General features: G+C 36.0%; 1 protein-coding gene across 28 annotated transcripts in view; it reads left to right on the forward strand.

Annotated features, from left to right (window-relative positions):
- The first annotated feature begins 3,884 nt into the window (after positions 1-3,884).
- Positions 3,885-26,547, forward strand: part of ANK2 (ankyrin 2) — a 224,613-nt gene continuing 201,950 nt past the window's right edge. For 10 of the 28 annotated variants that reach the window (XM_045880553.3, XM_045880561.3, XM_045880572.3 and 7 more), the window contains exon 1: positions 4,177-5,444. In XM_045880553.3, coding sequence (XP_045736509.1) covers positions 5,310-5,444 — 135 coding nt within the window. In that variant the 5' untranslated portion in view covers positions 4,177-5,309. Of the gene's footprint in view, positions 5,445-26,547 lie in introns of all 28 variants that reach the window. The other 18 variants (XM_045880551.3, XM_045880552.3, XM_045880559.3 and 15 more) reach the window with 5 other exon arrangements.

Genomic DNA, 26,547 nt, shown 5'->3' on the forward strand with positions numbered 1-26,547 from the left:
TAAAATTCCTGTATTTTATGCAGGTGATTTGCAAAAACTTGTCCTACAAAATCCTATAAAGCTGTCCTACAACACCAGGTTCGGAGACTGAGACCACTTCCTGGTGAAAGTTGTTTTACAATTGTGAGATGCAGAAAACTGGCAGGGCGAGCTTTCCAAAATGCTTCTAGTTTTTCAGTGGGGCTAATATTCAGGAAAGGTGGAGCAAGAGCATAAAGGTCCTCACCTTGGAATAGAGCTCCTAGATACCGACAAGAGTTTGTCATATTTCACATGACGGTCCTTTCATCTTCCCTTGTGAGTATCCCATGGAAATGCCACTGAATGCCATCAGCTCATAGAACCAGGGACCTGTGATGCAACATATTGAGTTGTTCTTTTCGATTTTTTTTTTTTTCTCATGCTTGCTAACTAAATAGATGGTCAGCTTCAATTACCACCTGTTAGGCATATGTTCAAATGTAAACAAGTGTTGTTGCATGGAAGTAAAGAACTTCAGAGCTGGAAGGGATCTAGCAATCATCTAGTCTGACCCCCTTGTTTTCAAAGAGAAAACTCAAGCCCAGATTTGATAAGGTTACACAAATCCATGCAGGTAAATGAGTGGTAGAACCAAAATCTGGGATTAGTTATTCCTAGCTAAGAGGTCTTTTCATTCCTCTGCAGGAGCTGTGATATAACTCTTTAGGTTAAATTAGAGAACTGATACAGTTATTTCTTCTCTAAGGTGTTAGTTTTCTGATGATTCCATAATAATTGCTTCTTCTTTAAAAGGTGAAATTTAAAACTGCAATGGATGGTTTTCAGCTTTGCTGTGTAGGGACTTTAGCAGCTACTTTCAGAAGATTACAGATGAGAGGCTGGCCTTTGTTCTCAGTCCTTAATCGTTTTTCTCTTTTGATGGATTTGAACCACAGTAATACAGATGAAATAATAACAATAAAAGTGCCTGGAAATTTAAGAAGGATATTGCAAATATGTCCCATCATGAGGGCTTTGAATTTCACATTCTAAATCACGCACCGAAGTCAAGTATCCTGCTCTGAGTGTGTCCAAACATGCAAATATTTGCTTTCTGAGTAATTTGCCCTAATGACTTTGAAGCATTTTTGAGAAACAGTGGTGACATTGTTCTGCCCTGGCAGAAAGCATATCCCTTGTCAGATGTCCACAGAGATCCTAACAATCTACGGGGGCATGATGAAGGCATGAGTACTACACAGTATTTGCTAACCTTGCCTTCTAATTGGCAAAATGTTCGGTATATAGGTCGTCACATCACCCAAGCTTTCGTGACAAGTCTGTCTGGCAGCCACTCTTAGTTAACCACTAGGAAATAGAAGTAGCAATATTTGTTTTAAAGATTTATTTATTTATTTTTGGGAGAGAGTGTGCACACGAGTGGGGGATGGGGCAGAGGGAGAGAATCTTCGGGCAGATTCCCCACTGAACGCAGAGCCTGATGCGGGGCTAGATCTCACGACCCATGAGATCATGACCTCAGCCAAAACCAAGAGTTGGACGCTCAACTGACTGGACCACCCAGGCGCCCCTAAAACTAGCAATATTTTAACCTCTGAAGCAATGTCCTCTTTTGCAAACTCCTCTCACCCTTTTTTTGATTATGCGGAAAGCAGCATTGGCAAAGTCTGGAGTGATCACGTATGAAGCTGTTCATTGAAAAGTTCTATTTTCACAGCTATGATATCTTCCAGATTGATCATTTCAATCTGTTTGGCCAGCAAATAGGAAATTTTAGCAATCACAGGAGCACCAGCAGTGGATATTTGCCTTTCCTTTGCCCACACTTGTTGAGGCACCAAACTTAGTAGTGAGATTTTGATACCGCTGGGAGGCATATTTCGGGGCAGCCCTGATGATAAAGAGCATGGGTGTTATTATATTCAGTAAGTAGGACATTTTTTTCTATTAGGGAAAGAATGGGAAGATTTCCCTGGGATAAAGGAAAGAGAGAAGGGTAGGAACCTAATTGTAGTCATTTAGAAAGAGTATCTTGCAGGGGTTGTCAACATGTTTCTCTTTTGGTTTATGTTCCAGTGTACTTTATAAACATTTTTTTTTTCTTTTGAAACAAAGCACTACAAATTCTGTTCTAGGAAAATAAACTCCAAACAATGTTAATATTTTTTCAAAGACTAATCAGAGTGTTTATTGTAAATGTGGAAATGAAAATGAAATGAAAGATTGGTCATGCATAAAAATGTTTAAAATTATTAAATCTGTTACTGTTAATGTGCAAAAAGGTCAGTGTAGTGCAGTTAAATATTGGTATTATCAGTCGTGCTCCTATCTGTGGCTGCCTTTTATTCATTTACTTAGCAACGTTTAAACTACTGTGTGTATTTTACATCTATGAGAAGGTCAGTGAGAGACAAGCCATATTCTGTAAAAAGAGCAAATAGCTGATAGTGGTCCCAACTTTATTCGAAAAGATAGAACAAGTTAAGGGACTAACGTAGGTGTAATTAAGACTTTTAGGGGAAAGTGAATTTTAAGATGAGCTTTGAAAGAGACAATGAACAGGGACTGGGGGAGAAAGGGATGCTTAGCTGCTTGGCTGAAGGAGAAGAAAATCGAAGGCATAGTGGTAGAATGGGTAATGTATTAACGAGCCAGAAAGATTCCAGGAAACAATTCATGCTGTTAAAGCACGGCAAAATTATTTATTGAGCACCTAAGGACATCTTTCCCTAAGCTAGAGTGGTTAAATATTCCTTTTACACATGTTAAGTACAGGGATTCGGATCTCAACTCTAGAATGAAGGAATGAGGCCACAGAGAAATTTTAGGATTTGCTTCCAGGTTTTAAATTACATGATTCTATATTAAAAGATTGTTGAATATTAAATTTTTATGCTTTAAAAATAGGCAACTAATTCCAAAAGAGAGAAAAGAAGTGTACCTCTTTTAACAGCTGGTAAAATCTTGGTTTATATTCTGAATAAAACAGTTCATATATATTCAAGAAGAAGCATGTTATAAGACTTTGTAAGGCACTGTAAGGCTCTAAGAACCTTAGAGAAGAAGATAGGACATTTTAAAACATCTTTTTGAAAGAGTTTGTAAACACATTATTATACACCAGTGCTTACTTAATTTCTACAACATATTGTTCAAGTAGGTGTAACATTTGGTGAGGAATTACCACATTATGATAAATCATTAGTTTAGTCTATATAAAAATAATTTGAGCAACACAAAAGGTTTTGCTTGGTAAATCTCAGCTACCAGTCTGATCCTGTTACTGATATTAACATTTCATCTTTATGAATACTTTCACCTAAACCTTTAACACTTTTCCGTAGGTTGTTTTTTTTTTTTTTTAAGTTTTTATGAAATTCCAGGTAGTTAACAGACAGGGTAATATTAGTTTCGGGTATACAGTATAGCGATTCAACACTTCCATACAACACCCAGGCTCATCACAACAAGTACCCTCCTTAATCCCCATTAAAACTTTAACAGTTAAAATGTTTAAATTATGCTTGTCTTTCACATGAATGGAGAAATTATGCCCCCCATTTTTATCATAATGTTATTGGTTCAGTCAATAAATTAAAAAAAAACTGTTTTAAGATATGTCATCACCTATAGCTGAAAGATAAAAATAATTTCACCAAATACTGTTAGTGCCTCTTAGAAATTGGAAGATAAGGGTAAGAGCTTTACAGTAAATAACATACTCGAGGTTCATAAATTCTGGGATAAAGAGCTATTCAAACAGGATTGGTAAAAAACAAAACAAAACAAAACCGAAAAATATCCCAGCATGGGGCTATAAGAATGAACAATCCAAAAATGCCATTCTTGGATTTGAATTTGTTAAAGGGTGGAGTGTTTTTGTTTGTTTGTTTGTTTTTGTTTGTTTGGTTGGGCTTTTTTTTGGTTAAGTGTTTTGGATAGCAATATAGCGTGGTAGGCTATTTCAAGAATGCTGTTTTTAATTTAAATAAATAATCATAATGACAGGCATTTTTAGTTTTAAAAAATGGCAAGTCGGAAAGGTGAGTTTTCTTCTATCAAATGTAATGTGGTTAATTTCTAAATATCTTCCACATCCTGTTTTCCCCAAATGATTGCTTTCAATTCAGTAGATTTCTTTAACATTTAATATAATATATAACTTGGAAGGTGATACAAAATGTAAATCTTTATCCTGCCATTGAGTAGTTTAAAACCTATTTAGAAGATATGAAGAGAGAAAGCCAGTATCAAATGAGGAAGGATAGGACTAACAGCAAAACACTATATATATATATAAAGTTTTAGAGGAAACTTAATGGGGTGAATAAAGTTTAATCAATAACAGTCCAAAACAAAGTCTTGATGTTTATCATAATTGGGCTTCATAAAAACCTACTGTGCATTTGCTGTGCTCATCTCAGTGGAAACAACTTCTTTCAAAAATCTGTAATATGGTTTCAGAGATGGTATGTATGTTTTTGAAAGCCATTCTGAATTATTTTTTTATAAAGCTGGGGGAAACGTTTTCAAAATATTAAAAATTAAAAAGAATTATAAGTAAATCAAAATGTTTGCTCTACTGCGGCACAATCCTGAATAATGGAAAACTGTAGCTACTTTGTAAAATTCAAGATATCTATACCATTGTAAAATGAGCCATTTTGATGGATGTGTTTCTGATGAAGTTTAAATGCTGAAAGGATGGCCAGTTGTTTTCTGTAAATGATCATGAAAAAGATAATGTATGTCAGCTGAGGAGATGACCCTTGGTTTAAACAATTATGAAAATAATTTCTACCTATTATGCTGGTAAAGTGAGATCATTAACAGATTTGGTGTTCCGTGTGACTAGAAAGACAGAAGGGGAAAAAAATTAAAGGACTCAAAGGCATTTACTGAGTAATGCCAAAATTCTCAATGTAGAGACATTTTACACAGCAGGAACTTAAGTCCATGTGTAGAGCAGGCCGCTCACATGGTGAAAAACAAAACAACACCGCCCCCTCCCCTGCTCTGTCTCAGCTCACCCCCCTCACTCCATTGACATGCATAGCTGGCCTGGTAGGTGTAAAAATAGACTGGCAGAGCCTGAATTGGAAATGGTCACTGAATGCAGCCTGCAGTTGCTGGGGTTTTGAGTTCTCTCTGACACCAGCAAGCCAGCCAGCAGATGGGGAGAACTGGTGAGGGGCGTGTAGGGGAATTGAGCAGAGGAGCCAAGGATCGTCTGGATGCATTGTCCACAGTAGTGCCCCCCTGGGAGCCCTGGACAGAGCACAGAGGGCAAGCACAGGCCCAGTGACAGCAGGAACTGTAGAACTGAGATGGGTAATGCCGCTCTCTGCCCGTCCTGTCATGCGGATAAGAGCGTAAGAGCACAAGGACACATGCAGGAATTGGATAAAACCCCAGACTACTATGGCTGTAACAGCGAGGACACCAGAGAACTTGGGGTGTGGGTAAGTTCTAAGCCACAAACGAGAAGGAGGGGAGGGTGGTGGCCTAAGGATCAACAGTGGACCTCATTGGTCAACCTCCAAGCTTCCTGGAAGGAAGTTGACAGAATAAAACCAATGTGATCAAACTACCCAGCTGCCTCTGGTTCGGTGGCACGCTGTTGTGTTCTCTTCGTGCCACACGGCATCACATGTTCATGCCTCCTGAGTTTGGCTTTAGCTATGAACTGACATTTGGAAATAGACAGTGATGCTGTCTTTTTAATTTGAAATTTTGTGCAAAGCTGAACATATATTTTATTATAGAGTGACTTAGAGCAATATTGCAGATTCCCTTACATTCAGGCTGTCACATTCTTTGGCCTATTTATATATTCACGTATAGTTCATTTTCCATGAGGTCACAGGGCATTTTTTAAGCATATGCTAACTTGGAATCCCAGTTGCAGCCCTATAAAGGCATTTTACTTCCAATATCTGACTAACTTCAGTGAAAGGGCCCTTAAATACCATTTTAATTATGACACTAATATTTTGTGCAGATGCGTAAAACATGAGCAATCAAATGTTTAAGTTGACTTTCAGATTGTAATAATTCATAGTCACGATATGTTCCTTAAAATGGTTTCAAAGGCCTATTGTGATTTTTGGCTGGGAGGGCCAACAATTTCTTTCTTGAAATACTTTGATTTTCAAATTTCCTGGAGAATAAGGTTTATCTTTGATCTGTCAGACCCAGGAATTTGACCTTATTGCAAGTTATTTATTTCAGAGTGAAACCATGAGACTAAGATATGTAGGATTTCTGAGTAAAAGAAACAGAGGGGTTGTACTCATACTCAGGATGTGGCACCTGATATTTCCAGGGGTGAGAAGAACAAGTGGGTGAGGAGTCTGAGGTGCTCTTTGGCTGTTACTGTGATCTGGATGAATCCCATAATTTCCTAGCATTGAAAGTCTGTCAGACCCCAGGGAAACTGAAACAGAAACAGAACTTACCAGTAATGACAACATGCAGAGGCAGGGTTTGCAGTTAGCAGAAGTGAAAAGAAAGTCTGTCAGCGCTGTACTGAAAAAGAGGACAGTGCTTCCGGGATTGGGAATGGAAGTCACCACAGGCAGGAGAATAAACAGAAAGGTGGGGAGGCAGGCAAGTCCCACGGGGGAGGGGAGAACACCTGCCTTAACAACCCCGCAGCTGAGCTTTCTCCTTCTCGGTTATGGGTTAAATTACCCACATCCTCCAGGAGAGTCGCTCCAGATTTCTAAGCGGCCGCTTCTAGTGCAATTTCTGAACTGAGGTGGCAAAAAAAGGTAAACTTTTTTGGTAACTTTTTAGGAACTCGACATGCTTGCTTAGCAACAATGGGTAAATATATTCCCTAAGAAGTAACTGTCTTGTTTAAAAGGTAGTTTCTATGAATATTTTTTTATTAATTTAGAATTTAAACCACTCATTCAAATGTTAGTTAATAATTCCTTCCCTATTTTTAAGTTACGTAAGTGTATTCCGTTTTTTCACCTTTTAAACGTCATTAAGAAAAATGCAATGCATGAAAATAAAAGTGCTTTAAAAATTAAATATAGGTAAACAAGAGCAAGTGACCACATGCTTTTGAGGTCCAAGGGCTGGAATGAGAAATTCACTCAAAACTTCAGATTCAGAAAACAATTAAACATGCTTTCAAAGAAATAATCACCAGCAATATCATTTTCTCATTAAAATCCTTCTATTTCTATTAATATAGATACTGGTCCTGAAAAATGTGAGTTGATTTAAAAAATAAATCACAATCTGATTTCTCAGAATTAAATAGCATACTTATAATCTGCTGATTATTGAAGAAACTCTTCTGTCAACGATTTTATAAATGGGAGCATGTAATGATTGCTGTGACTTGGAAAGTTATGGTAGAGGTATGGTAGACAAATGCACCTGTTGTCTTCTTTCCCAAGTGATATTCTACTCAGAATTTCTCTACTTTGTGGGGCCACAGTAATAATAACATTAATAATAATTCTTAATACCATGGATGACTTAAGCTAAATACATGGTTCTGTCTAGCTTAAGTTTTCCAAACTTAAGAACTCCATCATCTTTCTTGGCTGTTAAATGGGTACTATAAGACTGAAATCACTCATTCCCTGATCATCTAGATAAATATATTCCTTAGTCAATTTCCATCATTCATGCTTGTCACAATTAATGGTAAACAGTTGTTAAGAGCTTTAGAACTTATTAACATTTATTTTTATAATATTCTTTTTTGGTGAAGGAGGACTGGAACAGAGGCACTTGGAACCTTTTTCATAGAAATAAGCCTAGAAATGTTTTAGATAATTTATTGTGTCATTAGGCCAAATATTTCAAATAAATAAATTTTCCAATTTTTTTCATAATCAGGATGAAACTTATGGAAAAAATATAAATTTGACATACTAAAACTGCTGGGTTTTATGTAAATCAATACTTCATTCTTTTCTGTAAGTCTTACTTAGGATTTTGAATATTCTGACATTTATTTGTATAGATAAATATAGCAATGAAGAATAGATCAGTTATGAGGAATTGGAAGTAAGGAACCAAAAATAATTTCTCCTTGAACAGTGTTATTGTATGTCCATATTTGCAGTTCCACTTAAAAGCTATGTTTTTTTTTTATTAAAAAGATAAAGAAAATCAGACCAGAATAATTTCCAGATATATTACATAGCAAACACAGAAATTATACCAAAAAAATAGAAAACTAAATATTATTTTGGCATTATAACTTTTTAAAATTATAGTGAAAAAGATGAGCAGCGAATATGCCACAAATTTTTAAGAATTCTATAACTGGACGAATAATATGTTATTTTCCTAATGTATATAGAAATTAATGTTTAAATTCCAGAGCGTGGGTCAGCTAACTTTTTCTGTAAAGAACTATAGAGAGTGAACATTATAGACATTGTGGGCCACCTGGTCTCTGTGGCAGCGACTTCTCTGGGCTGGTGTAGCGTGAAAGCTGCCAGGGACAATAGGTCAACAAATAGGTCTGGCTATATTCACACAATTACTAAATCTTTCTATTATTATTAAACTGCTAACTTTTCAGTTACTAAATATTAATTTTGTTATTATTTTTTCTCATTTGTAAAGATACAAATTAAAATAATCATGAGTTACCATTCTGTTAACAAAGATATAAAATATAATAATATGAAGTTTTAGAAGATTGTGTTGAAACTGATAGACATTCCTGAGTATGCTGTAAATTTTTCTAATTATTTGAAAAGCAATTTGGAAATACATTTCAAAACTGTAGTTACAATTTCTGGTTTTCACTTTTCTAGTGCAGTGAGGACTCTAGTAGCAGGGAGGTATTTGCATGGAGATAAAGGAGTAGGCAAAACTTCTGGGCAGATTCCTACCCCCATTGCAGGTATGGGCTGGACTGGACTCCAGTCCATTTGTTGTGAGTATTCCCAATGCTTGTGAGCATCCCTCCTTTTACTCAAACTTTAGGGATGAGAGAATTCTACCTCCAGAGACCTTATTCCAAATCCACTGAGAAAATATCTGCATTCCTAATGAAGATGTTAGGCTCCTGAGCATATGTTAGGGCTTTCTTCTGAAATGTGGTTGCCTCTTAGACCTGAAAGGACTTGAGGATCTGTTATTATCACAGGTTGTTTTTTTGTTTGTTTGTTTGTTTGTTTTTAGTTAGGTTGTTTTGTTTTTCAACTTAAAAATTTTTGTAAATTTGAATATGATTGACACAGAATGTTATGTTAGTTTCAGGTATACAACATAGTGATTCAACTCTGTGTTATGCTATGCTCTCCACAAGGATGCATACCATCTGTCGCCATACAAAGCTGTTACAGTACCATTGACTATATTCCCTATGTTGTACCTTTTATTCCTGTTATTTATTCATTTCACAACTGGAAGCCTGTATCTTTTACTCTCCTTCATTCTACTCTCCTTCACCCACTTTGCTCATCTCCCCACCCCCCTGCCATCTGGCAACCATCAGTTTGTTCTCTGTGTTTATAGCTCTGATTCTGTTTTTCATTTAATCTTTTGTTCTGTTTTTTTAGATTCCACATGTAAGTAACATCATATGGCATTTGTCTTTCTCAGTCTGACTTACTTCACTTAGCATAATACCTTCTAGGTCCAGCTATGTTGTCATCCTTTTTTATGGCTGTGTAATATTCCATTATAGATATGTAAATATCCCATTATATATATATAAAATCATCTTCTTTATTCATTCATCTACCAGTGGACAGTTGGGTTGTTTTCATATCTTGGCTTTTGTAAATAATGCTGTGATAAACATATGAGTACCTATAACTTTTTGAATTAGTGTTTTCATTTTCTTTAGGTATTATTTTTAGTAGCTTTTTTTATAATTGCTGCAAGGAAGATTTCTTCATATAGTTTTGATACTAACTCTAAAAAGAGCCAAGAATATCATGAAATCTATTCTGACAAAGCATTTCAAAAAAATATGAAATGATATAGAACATGGTTATGTAACTTTTGGATGATTTATTTAAAGATTAATGTTGAAAGAAGGTAAGACATGGCTCTATCCTCTAGGAACTGATTCCTTCATTTTCATTTGAAAGTTCTCCTTGAAATTTGGGGCATATTCGATCACATTTGACTGTCAGAATTTTTAGTGTTTGATTTTTCAAAACCTTACATTCATATCATATCTGCGTGGGCTTATGTGACTATAGTAAAATACTTTTGTGCCTTTCTTTATATTTGCTTATAAGAAGTAAAAATACTAAAATGATCATCTGAAGTGTTATCATTTCAGTGGTGTCTTTGAGCTAATGAATTGTATCTAAAAGCTATGCAAAAGTCAGGTATTTAAACAGTAGAGATTGTGAATTGAAACAGTGTTTTTGATGAATTATAAACATTGCTGACATATTATTTTAGGTTTTTGAGATTTTTTGAGATTTTTGGTACTCTTTATCTACCTTAGTTATCAAGGAGTTACAAAAGGGAGCTTTGAAGTATAATCTTATGTCATACCTGATACTCTAACAATTTCTATATTCTGGTTAACAACTCTATTAAATTGTAGTACATGATATGTACTACAAATTAAATTTCTAAGATTGCTTGAGATTTTTGAGATTTTTTGGTACTCTTTATCTACCTTAGTTATCAAGGAGTTACAAAAGATTTTTTGGTACTCTTTATCTACCTTAGTTATCAAGGAGTTACAAAAGGGAGCTTTGAAGTATAATCTTATGTCATACCTGATACTCTAACAATTTCTATATTCTGGTTAACAACTCTATTAAATTGTAGTACATGATATGTACTACAAATTAAATTTCTAAGATTGCTAATTTGTCTAAATAAGAATTCTCACTTTATCAAGGATAAGTACGAGAAATTGGATCTGTCCAGGCAGAAATAATGTATTAAAACTAGAGTTGAAGTCTCTTTAGATTCACTACTTTAGTATTGTATCTTTCTAGGTTGTTGACCTTCTGAAGGAAATTAGAAAGCATCTACTAAGACCTCTAGTAAAACAGAAGTGCACATGGTTAAGCATCTGCCTTCTGCTCAGGTCATGATCCCAGGCTCCTGGGAAAGAGCCCCACAACCTGGCTCCCTGCTCAGCAGGGAGTCTGCTTTTCTCTCTCCCTCTGCCCCTCCCCCACTTGTGTGTGCATATGTGTGCTCTCTCTTTCTCTCTCTCAAATTAATAAGTAAAATCTTAAAAAGAAAAAAACACAGAAGTACACAAGAAAATTTGTGATTCTTAACTTTATGGAAATCACTAGTTGTCACATATAGTTTTTTTTTCTTTTTTTTTATTATGTTATGCTAATCACCATACATTGCATCATTAGTTTTTGATGTAGTGTTCCATGATTCATTATTTGCATATAACACCCAGTGCTCCATGCAGAACGTGCCCTCTTTAATACCCATCACCAGGCTAACCCATCCTCCCACCCCCCTCCCCTCTAGAACCCTCAGTTTGTTTTTCAGAGTCTATCATCTTTCATGGTTCATCTCCCCCTCCGATTTCCCCCCCTTCATTCTTCCCCTCCTGCTATCTTCTTCTTCTTCTTCTTTTTTTTTAACATACAATGTATTATTTGTTTCAGAGGTACAGATCTGTGATTCAACAGTCTTGCACAATTCACAGCGTTCACCGTAGCACATACCCTCCCCAATGTCTATCACCCAGCCGTCCCATCCCTCCCACCCCCCACCATTCCAGTCATCCTCAGTTTGTTTCCTGAGATTAAGAATTCCTCATATCAGTGAGGTCATATGATACATGTCTTTCTCTGATTGACTTATTTCGCTCAGCTTAATACGCTCCAGTTCTATCAACGTCGTTGCAAATGGCAAGATTTCATTCCTTCTGATGGCTGCATAATATTCCATTGTATATATATACCACATCTTCTTTATCCATTCATCTGTTGATGGACATCTTGGCTCTTTCCACAGTTTGGCTATTGTGGACATTGCTGCTATAAACATCCGGTGCATATACTCCTTCGGATCCCTACATTTGTATCTTTGGGGTAAATACCCAGTAGTGCAATTGCTGGATCGTAGGGTAGCTATATTTTCAACTTTTTGAAGAACCTCCATACTGTTTTCCAGAGTGGCTGCACCAGCCTGCATTCCCATCAACAGTGTGGGAGAGTTCCCCTTTCTCCGCACCCCACCAACATCTGTTGTTTCCTGACTTGTTAATTTTAGCCATTCTGACTGGTGTGAGGTGATAGCTCATTGAAGTTTTGATTTGGATTTCCCTGATGCCGAGCGATGTTGAGCACTTTTTCATGTGTCTGTTGGCCATTTGGAAGTCTTCTTTGGAAAAATGTCTGTTCATGTCTTCTGCCCATTTCTTGATTGGATCTCACATATAGTTTTTTTTCTCCCAGATTTACAAAAGGAAAAGGACAATTTTCAGAAATAAAAGGCATTCAAAAAATTTCTACCAATAAGGTGTATGTTTTACAAACTTGTCCATATATCTATAATACACAATAATTTTTTAAATGGCTTATCATGTTCAGCTTCTTATGCATTCCTACATCAAACATTTTGACCAACTAAATGATTGATGATGACATAAGGGATAAGGCGTATTTGGGTTGTAAAATAAATACACAGAATGAAAAGTCTAGTTAATCCTTTATGTCAGCACCTCCCAAAGTGTGTTCTGTGAACCACTCACATCAGAAGAATCATCTGGGGTGTTTTAAAGTGATGTAGGTTGCTGAGCCCCACTCCAGACCTCCAGAATTAGAATCTCTGAGGTGGAAGCCAAGGATATCTATTTAACAAGATTAAGCATGATCTCTAAGTAACCCTTGAGTGCACTAAAGTATGATAATTACTGCTTTATGTTCTAAGAGGTTGATTTTACTGAAGAGACAGGGCTGAATATGTTATCATCAGTGCAAAAGGGTAAAAGAGTATAAAAACCCTTCACATTTTATTAAGATTCTTCTAATCCAGGTTAATTAAACTGATTGCCAAAATTCTATTTAGTGGCAATTATAGAAACCAAGACCACACAGGACACATGGGAATGGAGTCAGCTCTGCTAGCAGATGTTTCACAAACTTGTCCATATATCTATAACACATAATATTGTATGAGCTCCTGCAGTTCTTCTGTATGGTTTTAAAAGGAGGTAAGTGCTTGCATTGCACTGCAATGAAATTTTCATGAAAGCACTTAGAGTACATTTAAGCTCCACTTCCAAAAGCTAATAATTACTGTACACCTATATAGAGTCCTTTTATTCATTGTTTAACCTTGTAAACTCCTGTCAGAAATCTAGGCACTGAGGATCTATAAGACATTTTTGTGCAAATGTATCCATTTTTTTTTTAAATTAAAATTTCATTCCACTGTTGAGCAGCCAGCTTGAACAGCAAGATTGTTCCAAATGATCTGATTCTCTCCTGGAATCAACATCTAGTACAATATCCTGGTTGAATTCCACACTTATGCCAAAAAGTCATGTAGCATATGACAGATGATTAACAAATTTCTTCTGGTCTCATTAAAATTTCTTAGTACATCAACTAATGTGAAGTGTCAAATATTCATTCCATATATTTTCAACTTTTAAAATTATATATGCATTTCTAAAAGATCTGTAAAATTCAGTATTAAATCAGTCTCTTCCAAGAAAGTAAATAATGAATTTTATTGTCTACGTGCTCTTTCTCTTTCTTTCTGTTATTATATAATATATAAAATACAGACTGAAAATCAATCTTTTCTTTGGTGTTGATTTACATATACTCACCAGTTAATTTTTTTAAGAATTAAGCAATGATCCAGATGGACATGTTAACTTCCATTTCTGTTTAAAATGTGACCCACACAGGGGAACCTGGGTGGTGCAGTTGGTTAAGCGTCCAATTCTTAGTTTTGGCTCAGGTCGTGATCTTGGGAACATGGGATCAAGCTCCATGTCAGACTCTGCACTCAGTGTGGAATCCGCTAAAGTTTCTCTCTCCCTCTCTCTCTGTCCTCCCCACCGCCCCCTATAGCCCCACACATGCTCACTCATGCACGCTCTCTTTCAGATAAATAAATCTTGGGGCACCTGGGTGGCTCAGTCGTTAAGCATCTGCCTTTGGGTCCTGGGATCGAGCCCTGCATCAGGCTCCCTACTCAGCGGGAAGCCTGCTTCTCCCTCTCCCACTCTCCCTGCTTGTGTTCCTTCTCTCGCTGTGTCTCTGTCAAATAAATAAAATCTTAAAAAAATAAATAAAATGTGACCCCTATGGTTATACCTATGTGTCAGAGTCTAGCCATGGGCATTGTCAGCCAAGTTACTGATCCTGGGTTTCTTTGTTGCCCATCTCTAACCTCTTGGTCCAGCATTGGGAATAGATCTATTCTACTCAGAATCAAAAGTTGACTTAGATGTGGAAAATAACAGTAGAATAAATAAATAAATGAATAAATAAAAGAAATGTAGGAATATGGGGGGATTCTATATTAATTATTAATAATAATAGCTACCATTTATTTAGCTTCTATTATTTGCTGGGTTCTGTAATGGTGCTCTGCATACCATTGACAGAACATAAATGTCATGTACTCCCAATGATGGCTTTGTGAGCCCAGTATTAAAATTACCTTTAATTGAGTGTTTGCTACCTCAATACACTCTCCTTAGGGATTTCATATATAGTACCTTATTTATCCACATAACTATGCATTTTATAGACTGGAAAACTGAGGCTTGAGTTCATTAATTTGCTCAGGGTCAGACATCTCATGGTGAGTGGTGAAGGATTGAAAAGCAGATCTAAGCTCACTATGTTACGCTGGTTTTTCAAGGAGAGAAAAGTGTGAAAAAGGAGACGTTAGAGGAAGTTAAAAGTGGGTTGAAAGATATTGAACAATTGGAAAAAATTGCCCACTTGGAAAATTTCAAGTAAGATTGTAACTTATGCTTAATACCAAAATAAATTTCAGGTAATTAAAAGTTAAAAGGAAAAAAAAGTAATTTTTTAAAGCTAGAAAAAAATGAAGAGAAGTATTTCACTGATTTCAGGGTTGGAAAGCATAAAAGCAATGGAATAAAAATCTAAAAGTGAGGCTTATACTTTTTAATTTATAAAATTTAAAACTTCGGAAAGTCAAAAGATATATTAAAGAAATAACAAACTCAGAAGAACTTGCAACAAATATGACAAGATGTTAACTTGTCCATATAAAGTTTTTAAAAGTAAAAAAGACATTTAGAACTCTGAAAGGACCAAAAATGTGAACAGACAAGTCAAAGAAGACAAAAAATGTAATAGGCAATAAGTGTATAATTAAGTTTTCAAATCCTTTGAAAATAGAAAAGATAAATCAAAACCGTAATGATACACACATCAGTTGAGCAAAACAACTTTGAGCATGTTGTGTTGAGAGAGGCCCTTCCACAAATAGGTATATCTTTTGATTCAGTGTCTCTCAAGGACAGTTGTACAATATGACAATATGTACCAAGAATCTACGTCTTTGAAATGATTATTCTACCTTTAGGAATTTAAACAATGGACATAATCAAAACAGGCACAAAGACTTACATAAAAACTTTTTACCATAGCTTTCTTGACAATAATGAAAGTCAAAGGTACTAGTTGTACAAATGATTAAGAGAAGCTAAAAACAATTATAATCTATCTATAAACTATTGTATGAGATTTAGAATATCTTTCAAAACTTTTGAACGATGTAGGCAATACTTACTTGGTAATGTTATAAAAGTAGAAGATAGGGTATAACTATCTCGACTTTGTAAAAACATTATCTATACACACATCTATAGTGTATATGTAGAAACATTCTAGAAGAAAATACATCAAAATATGCACTGTTATGTTTGAATAATGGGATTATGGCTGCTGGCTGATTTTTTTTTAATTTATTTTTCAAATGTTCTAACTATGAGAATATGTATTTTATATTGATCCCCTTACTTTGTTTAAGGGAAGGGAGATTATAAGAACAAAAAAGGAAATAAAGAACATAGAAAGTTATATGATTTTAGACAAATACTTTTATGGGACATATATTTATTTTTAGGTTTTTTAACAAATTATTATTTTATTTAATATCCTACTGTTAGTTTTTCAGTTAATTTGGAGGAACCAACTTTTTATAGGTACATTTTTGCTACTTAATTTTTACTGGGAAAATAAGATTTACCATTAACCTTTCTTATAGGTGTAATCAACATTTAAACAGCAGGTGTGGTGATTAATTAAGAACAGCTGAGAGAGGTTTCATCCCTCTTGGAAGCAGTCCAGGTTTAAATCCCACTCAGGGAAATGTGTCAGTATGAGCTAGGAAAAGTCTGCATGCTGCTTTAAAAACAGGGGAACAAATGTCGTCTTTGAAGTTTACCATGCTGCGGAGCTTGAAAAAGCTTTTCCTTTGGATGGTAATGGTGATCACTGTGGTAGAGACATTGCTCTGGATCACTCGTCAAATAGAATACGCGGTAATATTTTGAAAAAGTATACCCTTGTCCTTAAAAATCACAACTCTTGGGTTAGCAATGTTAAAGAAATCTTGGTATTCTAGAGGTGTCAGCGCCTTATGGTTCAAACTTTTGGCCCTGCCCTTAGCACAAGACAGGGAACTGAGCAGCTAGAGAGATCAGGACGTGATCTCTGGGCTAGGAATGTGGCTGCAGTAACTTTCTTCCAAAACAGAAAGCAACAGATAATCCTATAAGTCAGGCAACAGTGAAAACCATCGTTGGGGGGGTGGCGGCTAGGGAGACGGTAACGCTTGGTGGTTATGATTATGGCCTCCGGCGTGAGACTGGGGACGAGTCTCAGCTCTGGCATGTATTACCAAAAGTCCATGGGCAACTGACTTAACCTTCACTAAGCCTCAGTTTCCTTATTTGGGTGGTTTATGAGGATTATATGAGAATATAATGTGCTTGGCATACAGTATAATTAACCATTAATATGATTGTGGAAAGCATGAGAAAGAAATACAAAAAGTACAAAATAGTGCTCATTCCTGTAAGGGGTTTGCAGTCTGGTTGAGTAGCAGAGTGCATGCACACAAAAGCAAACTGCATGTTGTAGTGTCCCTCACAAGTGGACAATTTAGAAGAAGCAAGTCCAGGTGGCATGTAGAATCTTAGCATGGTGTATGGTAGTCCCTAATCTGTAAGAAAATATTCATAAATTTCAATAAAGGAATCACTAAACTTACATAGATACACGTGAATCATGTAAAAACGATGAAGAATTGACTTGCTTGCTCACAATGCTTTTTGACAATTATCTTAAAACAAAAAACAGTGGGAAAAAAGTCAAAGCATGTATAATCAATTCTCTTACTTGAAAGATCTAGGCTTACTTGAAGATCAGGCTAGATCTTTGTAGTAATTACTTCATATCGTAAGTGCTAAATTAAGGGTTACAATTATGAGAAGATGTTGTCAGTAGAGGGAACTCAATTACTAAAATGCCCCACAATTCTTATATGTAGGAAAAATGAACCAAATAGAACTGGAGCTTCTCCAGCTATAGAGGATTGTATCCTGTAGTGTTGCCACAGGATTTGAATATATACCCAAGTTCTCATCATGCTTCACATTATGTGCTGGGTTCCTCTTTCAAATGTTGCTAATCAGAAATGGCCCAATGTAAACATCTTTTAAATGAAATTCTCAGTAGCTCTTATTTTCACAAGTGTTGTCCTTTAATTAGGGAGACAAAAGTAGCCTGCCACTTGGTTCTTGGTCAAGGCCCAATAATGAGGTATCTGTGGTGTTGATATTTATGAAGAGTTTTGCCATTTCAACTAAGTTAATTTTGTTGGATGAACAGGATCTTTTTGGCTAAGGTTAACTACTGCTTTGCACAAAAAGTTCTAATGCTATCTTTTTATATGTCCAAAAGTAACCTCATTCTCCATTAGAAATTTTCTAAGTTTAATTTTTGAGCAATTAAAGCTAGAATAACTTATATTTATCTTACCTGTTGTCAGCTTTGTATAAGCTTTGTATACACAATAACGCTCTTACCAAGGTCTCATTATCAACATAATTATCTTTATTGACTAATATATTTTAGGCATTGAACTAGTCTTTGGAAATTCTAAGAATTATAAGACATGGTTCCTGCCTTCAAGTAAAATTATAGTTTTGTTCTGAAAATGGGATATACGATTCTCTCTCCATACACACATACCACACACACTCACACACGACACACACATGACAGTTTAATATTATGTGTTATACCACAGGTAGATATTTATGTAAGAATGTAGAGGTGGAATTAAATATGTAGATTTCCTATGACCAAAATGAGGTATATTTTATATGTATAATAATTCTAAGAGAAAACAGCTTCTCTTCTCTGTAGCTTGGTCAGAATAATTCCAACAAACCAATGATCTCTTTTTTATTTAGAAAGTTAATTAGTCTTACAGTAACTACCGAGGTTTTTGAAAGATGTTACTGTATGTTGTTATGCATCCAGAAATACTGAGTAGTCAGGGCGCCTGGGTGGCTCAGTTGGTTAAGCGACTGCCTTCAGCTCAGGTCATGATCCTGGAGTCCCGGGATCGAGTCCCGCATCGGGCTCCCTGCTCGGCAGGGAGTCTGCTTCTCCCTCTGACCCTTCTGACCCTCCTCCCTCTCATGCTCTCTGTCTCTCATTCTCTCTCTCTCAAATAAATAAATAAAAAATCTTAAATAAAAAAAAAAAAGAAATACTGAGTAGTCAGCAGTTCTCTTCTTTGGATAATTTAGACAATGATAAAAGCTTATGTATTGCTTTATATAAAGCCTTTTTTTTTCCCCAAAGAGGAATAAAATCATAGTTTCTCCTTTCTAAAAAGACAGAATACTAATCGTTCTGTGTAGTTAGTAACATTAAGATAGTGGTTCCTTTTCTATTTAATTTCTTTGCTAATATCATCGTTGTCAGAGTCAGAGAATGTTGAGCTCCAGAGCCTATGCAATCAAGTCTATTGTCATGACTTCAACTGAAAGACCACAATGATACAGACGGAGGCCATCCTTACTCATTACTCTTCCTTCATTTACCCTTAGGAAGAGTTAGGCGTTATTTGGTTTTATTGTGGCTCTGATAGAATTATAAAGGAAACCTCAAAGAAATGGAATCTTAGGGAATGAGTTTTGGATAAATTGATATAACAAGTATACATTTTGGTATTCAATATTTGAATAGTTTTGTTGGTATTGACCAATGCTGCTTCCTGCCCCTCTTTGGTCAAGTTAACTTTGTTGAACTTCTTCCTTTATTTCGTCTCATTTTCACAAATATTTATCGAGCTACTCTTTGTTGGGCACTGTGCTGTGTAAATCATGGGCTTCCTCTACCCTGGAGGGCCGGGCTAGTTAGGGAAATAGGTAAACAGGTAAGCTGGGGGCCCTGGTGAATGACTGAATGCTCAGGGTGTTTTGGGACCCCAGAGTGAACCTTAAGGGAAGAGGGTAGGTTGAGAAGATGTTCTAAAGAAGCTATCCCAAGCCTCTGGGAAATAGACCCACAGGGTCCACTTAATATAAATTCTTGTAAAGTCAAATAATAAAAAACAACTTGTAGAGAATTCTTTGTCTCTCATTAAACCTGGCTTAGGTCTGATTCTTCTTTTAAAAGGGTCTTGAGCATCTGAACCAAAGCTTAGTTCTATCAGATGAGTTAACACAGCTTTTGTTTTTAGTTATGTTTAAATTAGGAGTTTCCTTTTCAAAATTCTGTTTAGAGTTATACCAACAAATCAAGAATTTGTTTTGAAAGCTGCTTCAGAAGAAGTGCAGATATTCTTTGAAATTCAGTAATAACTAGAGGAGTTTTTATTGACTGATTTCCAACAGGGGGATTTTGTAGTATAAGCTGAAATGTTTAGAAAAAAAAAAAAGAGTGGTGCAAGCTACAAATACTTGATTTGTTAATCTTTTTTCCACTGCCATGTGTTATGTATTGTAATTAACCAAACACATTCCTTTTTAAAGCCAGTTTTCCATCCTATGTTTTACGTTTCAGTGTAAAATTACATAAGCTCTATACCTTGCATAGAGTTAGAATTGAATAGCTCAAACCATTCTTGATAATTGCAGTTCATAGCATGGGGGTAAATTTAGAAAGTTACAGCAGGTCACATCCATTGAGGATAAAGCAATACCTCAACTGTATCCCAGTCTTATGGGGAAATGTCAGCTGCATGATACCAGTATTCTGAGCTCTTTAGAAAGCTCCTGTACAGAATTCTATTTTAGGCTCACTGATATATAGATATAGCTAGATAGATATAGATATAGATATGTATCTATGTGTATATCTGTATCTATACATATATATGTATCTATGTGTGTATATACTGCTGTATACATATATATTGCAATTTCTATTTTATTAGCATTTCCTGGCATTTCATGCAAAATGTTGATAGGCCAATACTGTTTGCTTCCTGAGGCAATACAAAAGGGCTTCCCTAGTCACAGGAGTTTTATGGACAGAGAAATGGTAAGGAGTGAAGCAAAATCCAGTATCACTACAAAAAACCTGGGCCATCTCCCAGAAGTTACACTATGGCCTAGTTCTTTAGTTCACACTCTCCTGGACTTTTTTTTTTTTTTTTAAGTCTTTATTTTTAAATAATCTCTGCCCAACGTGGGGCTAGAACTCACAACCCTGAGATCACGAGTCACATATTCTTCTGACTGAGCCAGCCAGGTGCCCCTCTCCTGGACTTTTTAGTCTTGCATTTTCAACATACTACTATGTAGTGATAGCACTTCAAATTTAATCAGTCCCAAACCTAACTATTGTATTCTCTCCAATTTTAGGGTATTCTATCCCCCCAAATTCCTGTTCTTGATTGGAAGTGTCACTGATTACCTGCCAAAGCTAGATGTCTCCAGGTTTTCCTTAATTTCTTCTCTTCTTTAAACCCGCAAATTCAATGTCCCCAGATTTTATAGCTTCTGTTCCCTAGATGACAAACTGTGTCTTGTTCACATTGCTGTCCCCAATGGCATTGCTCATCAGGACTATTGCAATAGTATTCCAGCTTGTCTCGCAGACTCCGTTCTCTTCCCCTCTAACGCATCCTCCATATGTTGCCAGAGTGACTATTTTATTTTTTAAATTTTTATTGTTATGTTAATCACCATACATTACATCATTAGTTTTTTATATAGTGTTCCATGATTCATTGTTTGTGTATAACACCCAGTGCTCCATGCAGAATGTGCCCTCTTTAATACCCATCACCAGGCTAACCCATCCTCCCACCCCCCTCCCCTCTAGAACCCTGTTTGTTTTTCAGAGTCCACCATCTCTCATGGTTCGTCTCCCCCTCCGATTTCCCCCTTCATTCTTCCCCTCCTGCTATCTTCTTCTTTTTTTTTTTTTCTTAACATATATTGCATTATTTGTTTCAGAGGTACAGATCTGTGATTCAACAGCAGAGTGACTATTTTAAAACAACATTCTGATCCTGGCTTTTTTTGCCCCCCCCCCCCCCCCGAAAGGTGACAGTCTTCTTATTATGGCATACAAGAAGAGCATTCATGGTCTGGGCATTGCCTGACTTTTAGAATTTTACTTCTTTCTTGTTTTCACAATGTTCTTTGTAATTCACATGCACTGAATTACTTAGAGTTCTTCGCATACTATGTTCTTTTATGCTACTATGACCTTGCACATGCTAGTTCCCGTGCCTGCTGTGTTTCCCACCTGACTCATCACCAGGAACTTCATCAAACACTATATTGCTCTTCCTATTCTATGTCTAAAAATGTTTGTGAGCAAATATATTTGTTTGTACTATGTTCGTAAACAAAACCGAACATTTATTGCTTGGACTACTCCTGCCTCTAAATTGATCTCCCTGGATCCGCTTTTGCCCACTTCTACCTTATGGACTGTACTGCAGCTAAAATGACTCTTTTAAAATCTTTTGAGAGGATGGATCATATTTTTTCTACATTCAATCCCTTACATCTAACACAGTGCCTGGTACACAGTAGGTGCTTCAAAATATTTGTCTGATTCTTGACTACATAATTTATTGTTAAGGACTGATTAAACTATTTTAATCATTTATTTTCAAAATAACTTGTGGTCTGACTAATTGTTTACACCTTTTTTAAACTGATGCTATGATTTTTCCAGTGTATACACATTTAGGTAGGTACAGCCGTAGACCCTGCTGTTATTTAATCAAGGCCATTTAGTGAGTCTAACTTAGAAGTGAGTCCCTTTGGGCGCCTGGGTGGCTCAGTTAGTTGGGCGTCTGCCTTCGGCTCAGGTCATGATCTCAGGGTCCTGGGATCGAGTCCTGCATTGGGCTCCATGCTCAGCGGGGAGCCTGCTTCTCCCTCTCCCTCTGCCACTCTCCCTGCTTGTGCTCTCTCTCTTTCTCTCTGCCAAATAAATAAATAAAATCTTTTTAAAAAGTGATTTCCTCCTTAAACAGTGCATATATTACAAGTTCTGTAGTTTTTTTAAAAAGGATTTACTTGAGAGCGAGAGAGAGAGTGCACACGTGAGCGCAAGTGGGGGGAGGGAGCAGAGGGAGAGAGAGAATTCCAAGCAGACTCCTGGCTGAGTGCTGAGCCTGACATGGGGCTCAATCCCACGACCCTGAGATCATGACCTGAGCTGAAATCAAGAGTCAGCCGTTTAACTGACTGAGCCACCCAGGTGACCCACAAATTCTTTAGTTTTTTAAAAATTTCATTTAAAAAAGTTTGTTGACATTCTGCTGTCTACCACTGAACCAGCATGATGGGAGCCAGGAAATGGATGTAAAAATGATTGTATATATTACATTTAGCATAATGCTGACTTATTCAAATTGTAATTTTGCCTTCTAAAGTTCATTGTTGGCACTCAGTGTCCACGTAGATCATCACAAACATGTAAAAGAGGCTGAAGGCATGCCCTTTCGGGACCCACATACTTTAGAGATTGGGGCGAATAAACAGCTTCTCAAAAATTATATGCACATAGAAAGATGGGCCCTTGCCAACTTACAGATGACAATGAACTTAATGACAGCTTAATGAAAGGGACTAGAGACACACAAATTATTTCTAATAAACAACATAATTATCATGCTGAAATTCCTGACACCCAGTAATTAGAAAGATTTTTCGAAAAGAAAAAAAAAATTCCAAGGGTGGCACACTAGAATTCTTGGGTCTATTATTCCTAGAAAATAAATATATTATCTTGAGACAAGGAATTATATTAGAAAGTAATGAATTCAAAAATCTGTGTTAATATTGTGGGACTTACGTACTCAAAAAAAAAAAAGGAAAATAAAGAATTTGAGTTGAGTAACTGATGCATTTGCTCTAACTTGGTCTTTTAAAAAAAACAGTATAAACAAGTTCAGAACTGCATTTAAATAAGTAGAGTCAGGTTGTCACAGTGTGGGGTTGTTAAGCTGTAATTAAGCGATCTCCCTAGAAAAAATCAATCTGACCGGCACTTACAGATGTACTCTAGACTGTTGTAAAAAAAAAAAAAAAAAAAAGCCCTTCTGTGTTTCCATGTACTTCCTAATGGGGCTGCACGAAAATCAACTGTGTAAGGACATATATCATGACAGGAAAAAAAATGCAAGTTCTTTTAAGATAGTGGTTATATTATAGAATAAGCTGTTCTGCAGCTTTCATTGCAAGAATGTACTTTTTTTTTTTTTTTCCCAATCCTGAATAATTCAATGCTCAAGAAGCCATCTAGTTTTTAGTATGTGCCATCCGTGGGGGTGCGGTCAGCAACTCATCTGTGCTGTGTCACGAGGCTGCTTCTGTTTGAGTGATGTCTGCTTCAGAGCAGATGGGCTGAAGAATAATCAGACAAATGGGGATAAAAATGCAGTGCCGACCTCAAAAGGGCAATAGTAAATTAACACTGTAGGATGCCTGGATGCTAAAACATTGATGAAAGATACTTTCACTTGGTTGGGTTTGTTTTTTCATATCCTGACAGTTCTAAGAGCCTTCAAGGGAGACTAAAACCTAATTCAGGTCCATTTATCCTGATCCTTAAGTATAGCAGTGGGATGAACTCTAAAATATCTCCCCCCCACCAAAGGTCCTGTAAAATTTGAACATGCTGATTAGTCAGGGAATGAAAAAGAGTTTTGTGTAGAGAAGATTCCTTAAAGAGTTCAATATTGTTACCCAATCATATCAAAAGCTTTCTTTTTTCTCCTGACCTAAATGTTATTACAGTTGGTTATTATTCATTTATAAATCCTACCCTTTTTATGACCAGTGACGGTCCAAAAGGAAATTCCTTTGGAAATTTGTGAACATTGCATAAAAGCTTGATAAACTCTTCTGTGTTTTGGCCCATATTCATTTGGGGCATATTGAGTTTAATGTTGACAGAACATTTTTACAGAGATGTCCAGCTAGTTGGAAATTAGAAAAGAGATTTGGTCTGGGATACAAGTTATTTAATTTTTTTCATTATTTTACACACAATTAATACCAGTTGGAGATCCCTGAGCAATAACAGAGAACTGTTAAGGACTCGATTGTATGTGGATGTAGTATGCATTATTCAACTTCTACTGTGGATCTCTAAGTTTTCATTATTTTTATTGTTGGCATGTTAAATGCAGATTTCCATGTTACTTTAGCTATTGAAAATATTAGGGAATACTATGGAGAACCTATAATATTTGGTATAGGATTTATGGACTATGTTGCTTACCTTTGCATCGTCAACATCTTGAATGGAAAAAACTAAGCAGGACTCTTCCAATATACCAGTTCAAACAGTATAGTATTAACTTTTGTTCAATAGTTTATTAACTAATAAATAAGGTTCTTACTTGCCTGAGGCAGTGGTGGCTGAAATCTGTCCGTGTAAATGACACCTCCCAAAGAGTATCTTATTCCTTGAAAAAATCTGCAGCATTCAGTGGCAACGCTCTTCAATTTAAGTCTTTAAAATGAATCTCAAGTTACTTAATCTGACATCTGAACTACAGCTACAGCAAAATGTTTTCCCCACTATTCCGATTTTCTTAGTAGAGATTTTTAATGTTGCGAAATCTACAAACTTACCATTTTCCCATTTAAACTCAGAAAAATTGACATGTTGTATTTAGTGATGGACCTTCTGAGTTCTGTAGGCGTTTCAGAGTCATAGGCAGAACATATGCTAGCATGCAAGTAATCAGAGCCTGTGGATTTTTTGCCTAGTGAGAAGTTATTTAAATTCACCATAAAGTTCAATAGGAAAGCGAGAATTATAAGCAGTCAAGAATGTTTCCACCTATCAGGGGCGCCTGGATGGCTCAGTTGGTTAAGTGTCCAACTCTTGATTTCGGCTCAGGTCATGATTTTGGTATCCTGGGATCAAGCCCCGGGTCTGGCTCCCCACCCAGTGGGGAATCTGCTTGTCTCCCTCACCCTCTGACCACACCACTCCCCGCTTGTGCTCATGTGTGCGCTCTCTCACTCTCTCAAATAAGTAAGTAAAATTTTTTTTAAAAGAATGTTTCCACCTATCTTTGTAAAAGTTCCCATTTTAAAATGTGAAAGTGTTGATGTGTCTCATTACAATGAGCATCTTAATAATGAGCCTGGATATAGAAACATTTTCTGAAGCCAAACTAATGTCAACAAAACAAAGTCATTTTTCAAGTCAGACTTCTGTGTCATGAAATACTAACTGGGGAATTCATATTCCTCTGTTCAATAATCCTTTTAAAAATAGACATATAAAAGAACTTTTGAAAAGTTCAAAATCATGTAGGGAATTTGAAGTATAAAATAGTTATCAAGTGTACATCTCAAATGTCTTTTCTGGCTTAGAGTTATGGATTCTACTATTTAGGATTTTTGTGTTCTTGTGTAGTAATTCTAATTCATTGAGGAAGGACATCATCATATTATTAATATTTTGGTTCAGTTTTCAGAAAAGTGAGTCTCACAGAAAAGTGAGTATACAGAAATTTTTTTAAGGTATAAAATTGTCTGTGGCAAGTTACTTCACTTATGTTTATTCCAGAAGATTTAACTACTGAGATCTCTGAACCAGATCTGGTCTTCGATTTGTAGTTAGCATTTTGAAGACCGGGAGAGTACTATTTGTATGATATGTACAAAGGATAAGAAAAGTGGAATAACTTTCACTAATGCTAAAGAAGAATATAATCAATATATGATCAAAGAGTATCATTAGGTTTTTATAATTGCAAAGCTCAGTAGATGTCAGAACAACTAATAAAAAGATGCTCTAAAATTTGACTCAGGAAACCTTTTGAGTTAAAGAACAAAATTGTGGATATTTAGTACTCTGCATTGTTTTTTAGACCGAGTAGTACCTTAAATATATTTTCATTAAAAGCCTTGCATAATACGAACATTCTGCATTAGAAAAATTGTCTCCACCCTGAGAAAAAAGATACTGTTTTGAATACTAATGTTTTCATCTATTTAGTCTTCAGTGATTTTGTTACCATTATGTAAGTTAAAAACAACTTCGTTTTCAGTGTCACCATCTTTTTTTAAGTAAACATTTCATTTAATTATAACATACATACAAAAATGCATAAATTATA

Source organism: Mirounga angustirostris, unplaced genomic scaffold, assembly GCF_029215605.1.
Source record: "Mirounga angustirostris isolate CCGP_5_RB_7025 unplaced genomic scaffold, mMirAng1.0.hap1 SCAF_2, whole genome shotgun sequence".
NCBI classification, from domain to species: Eukaryota; Metazoa; Chordata; class Mammalia; order Carnivora; family Phocidae; genus Mirounga; species Mirounga angustirostris.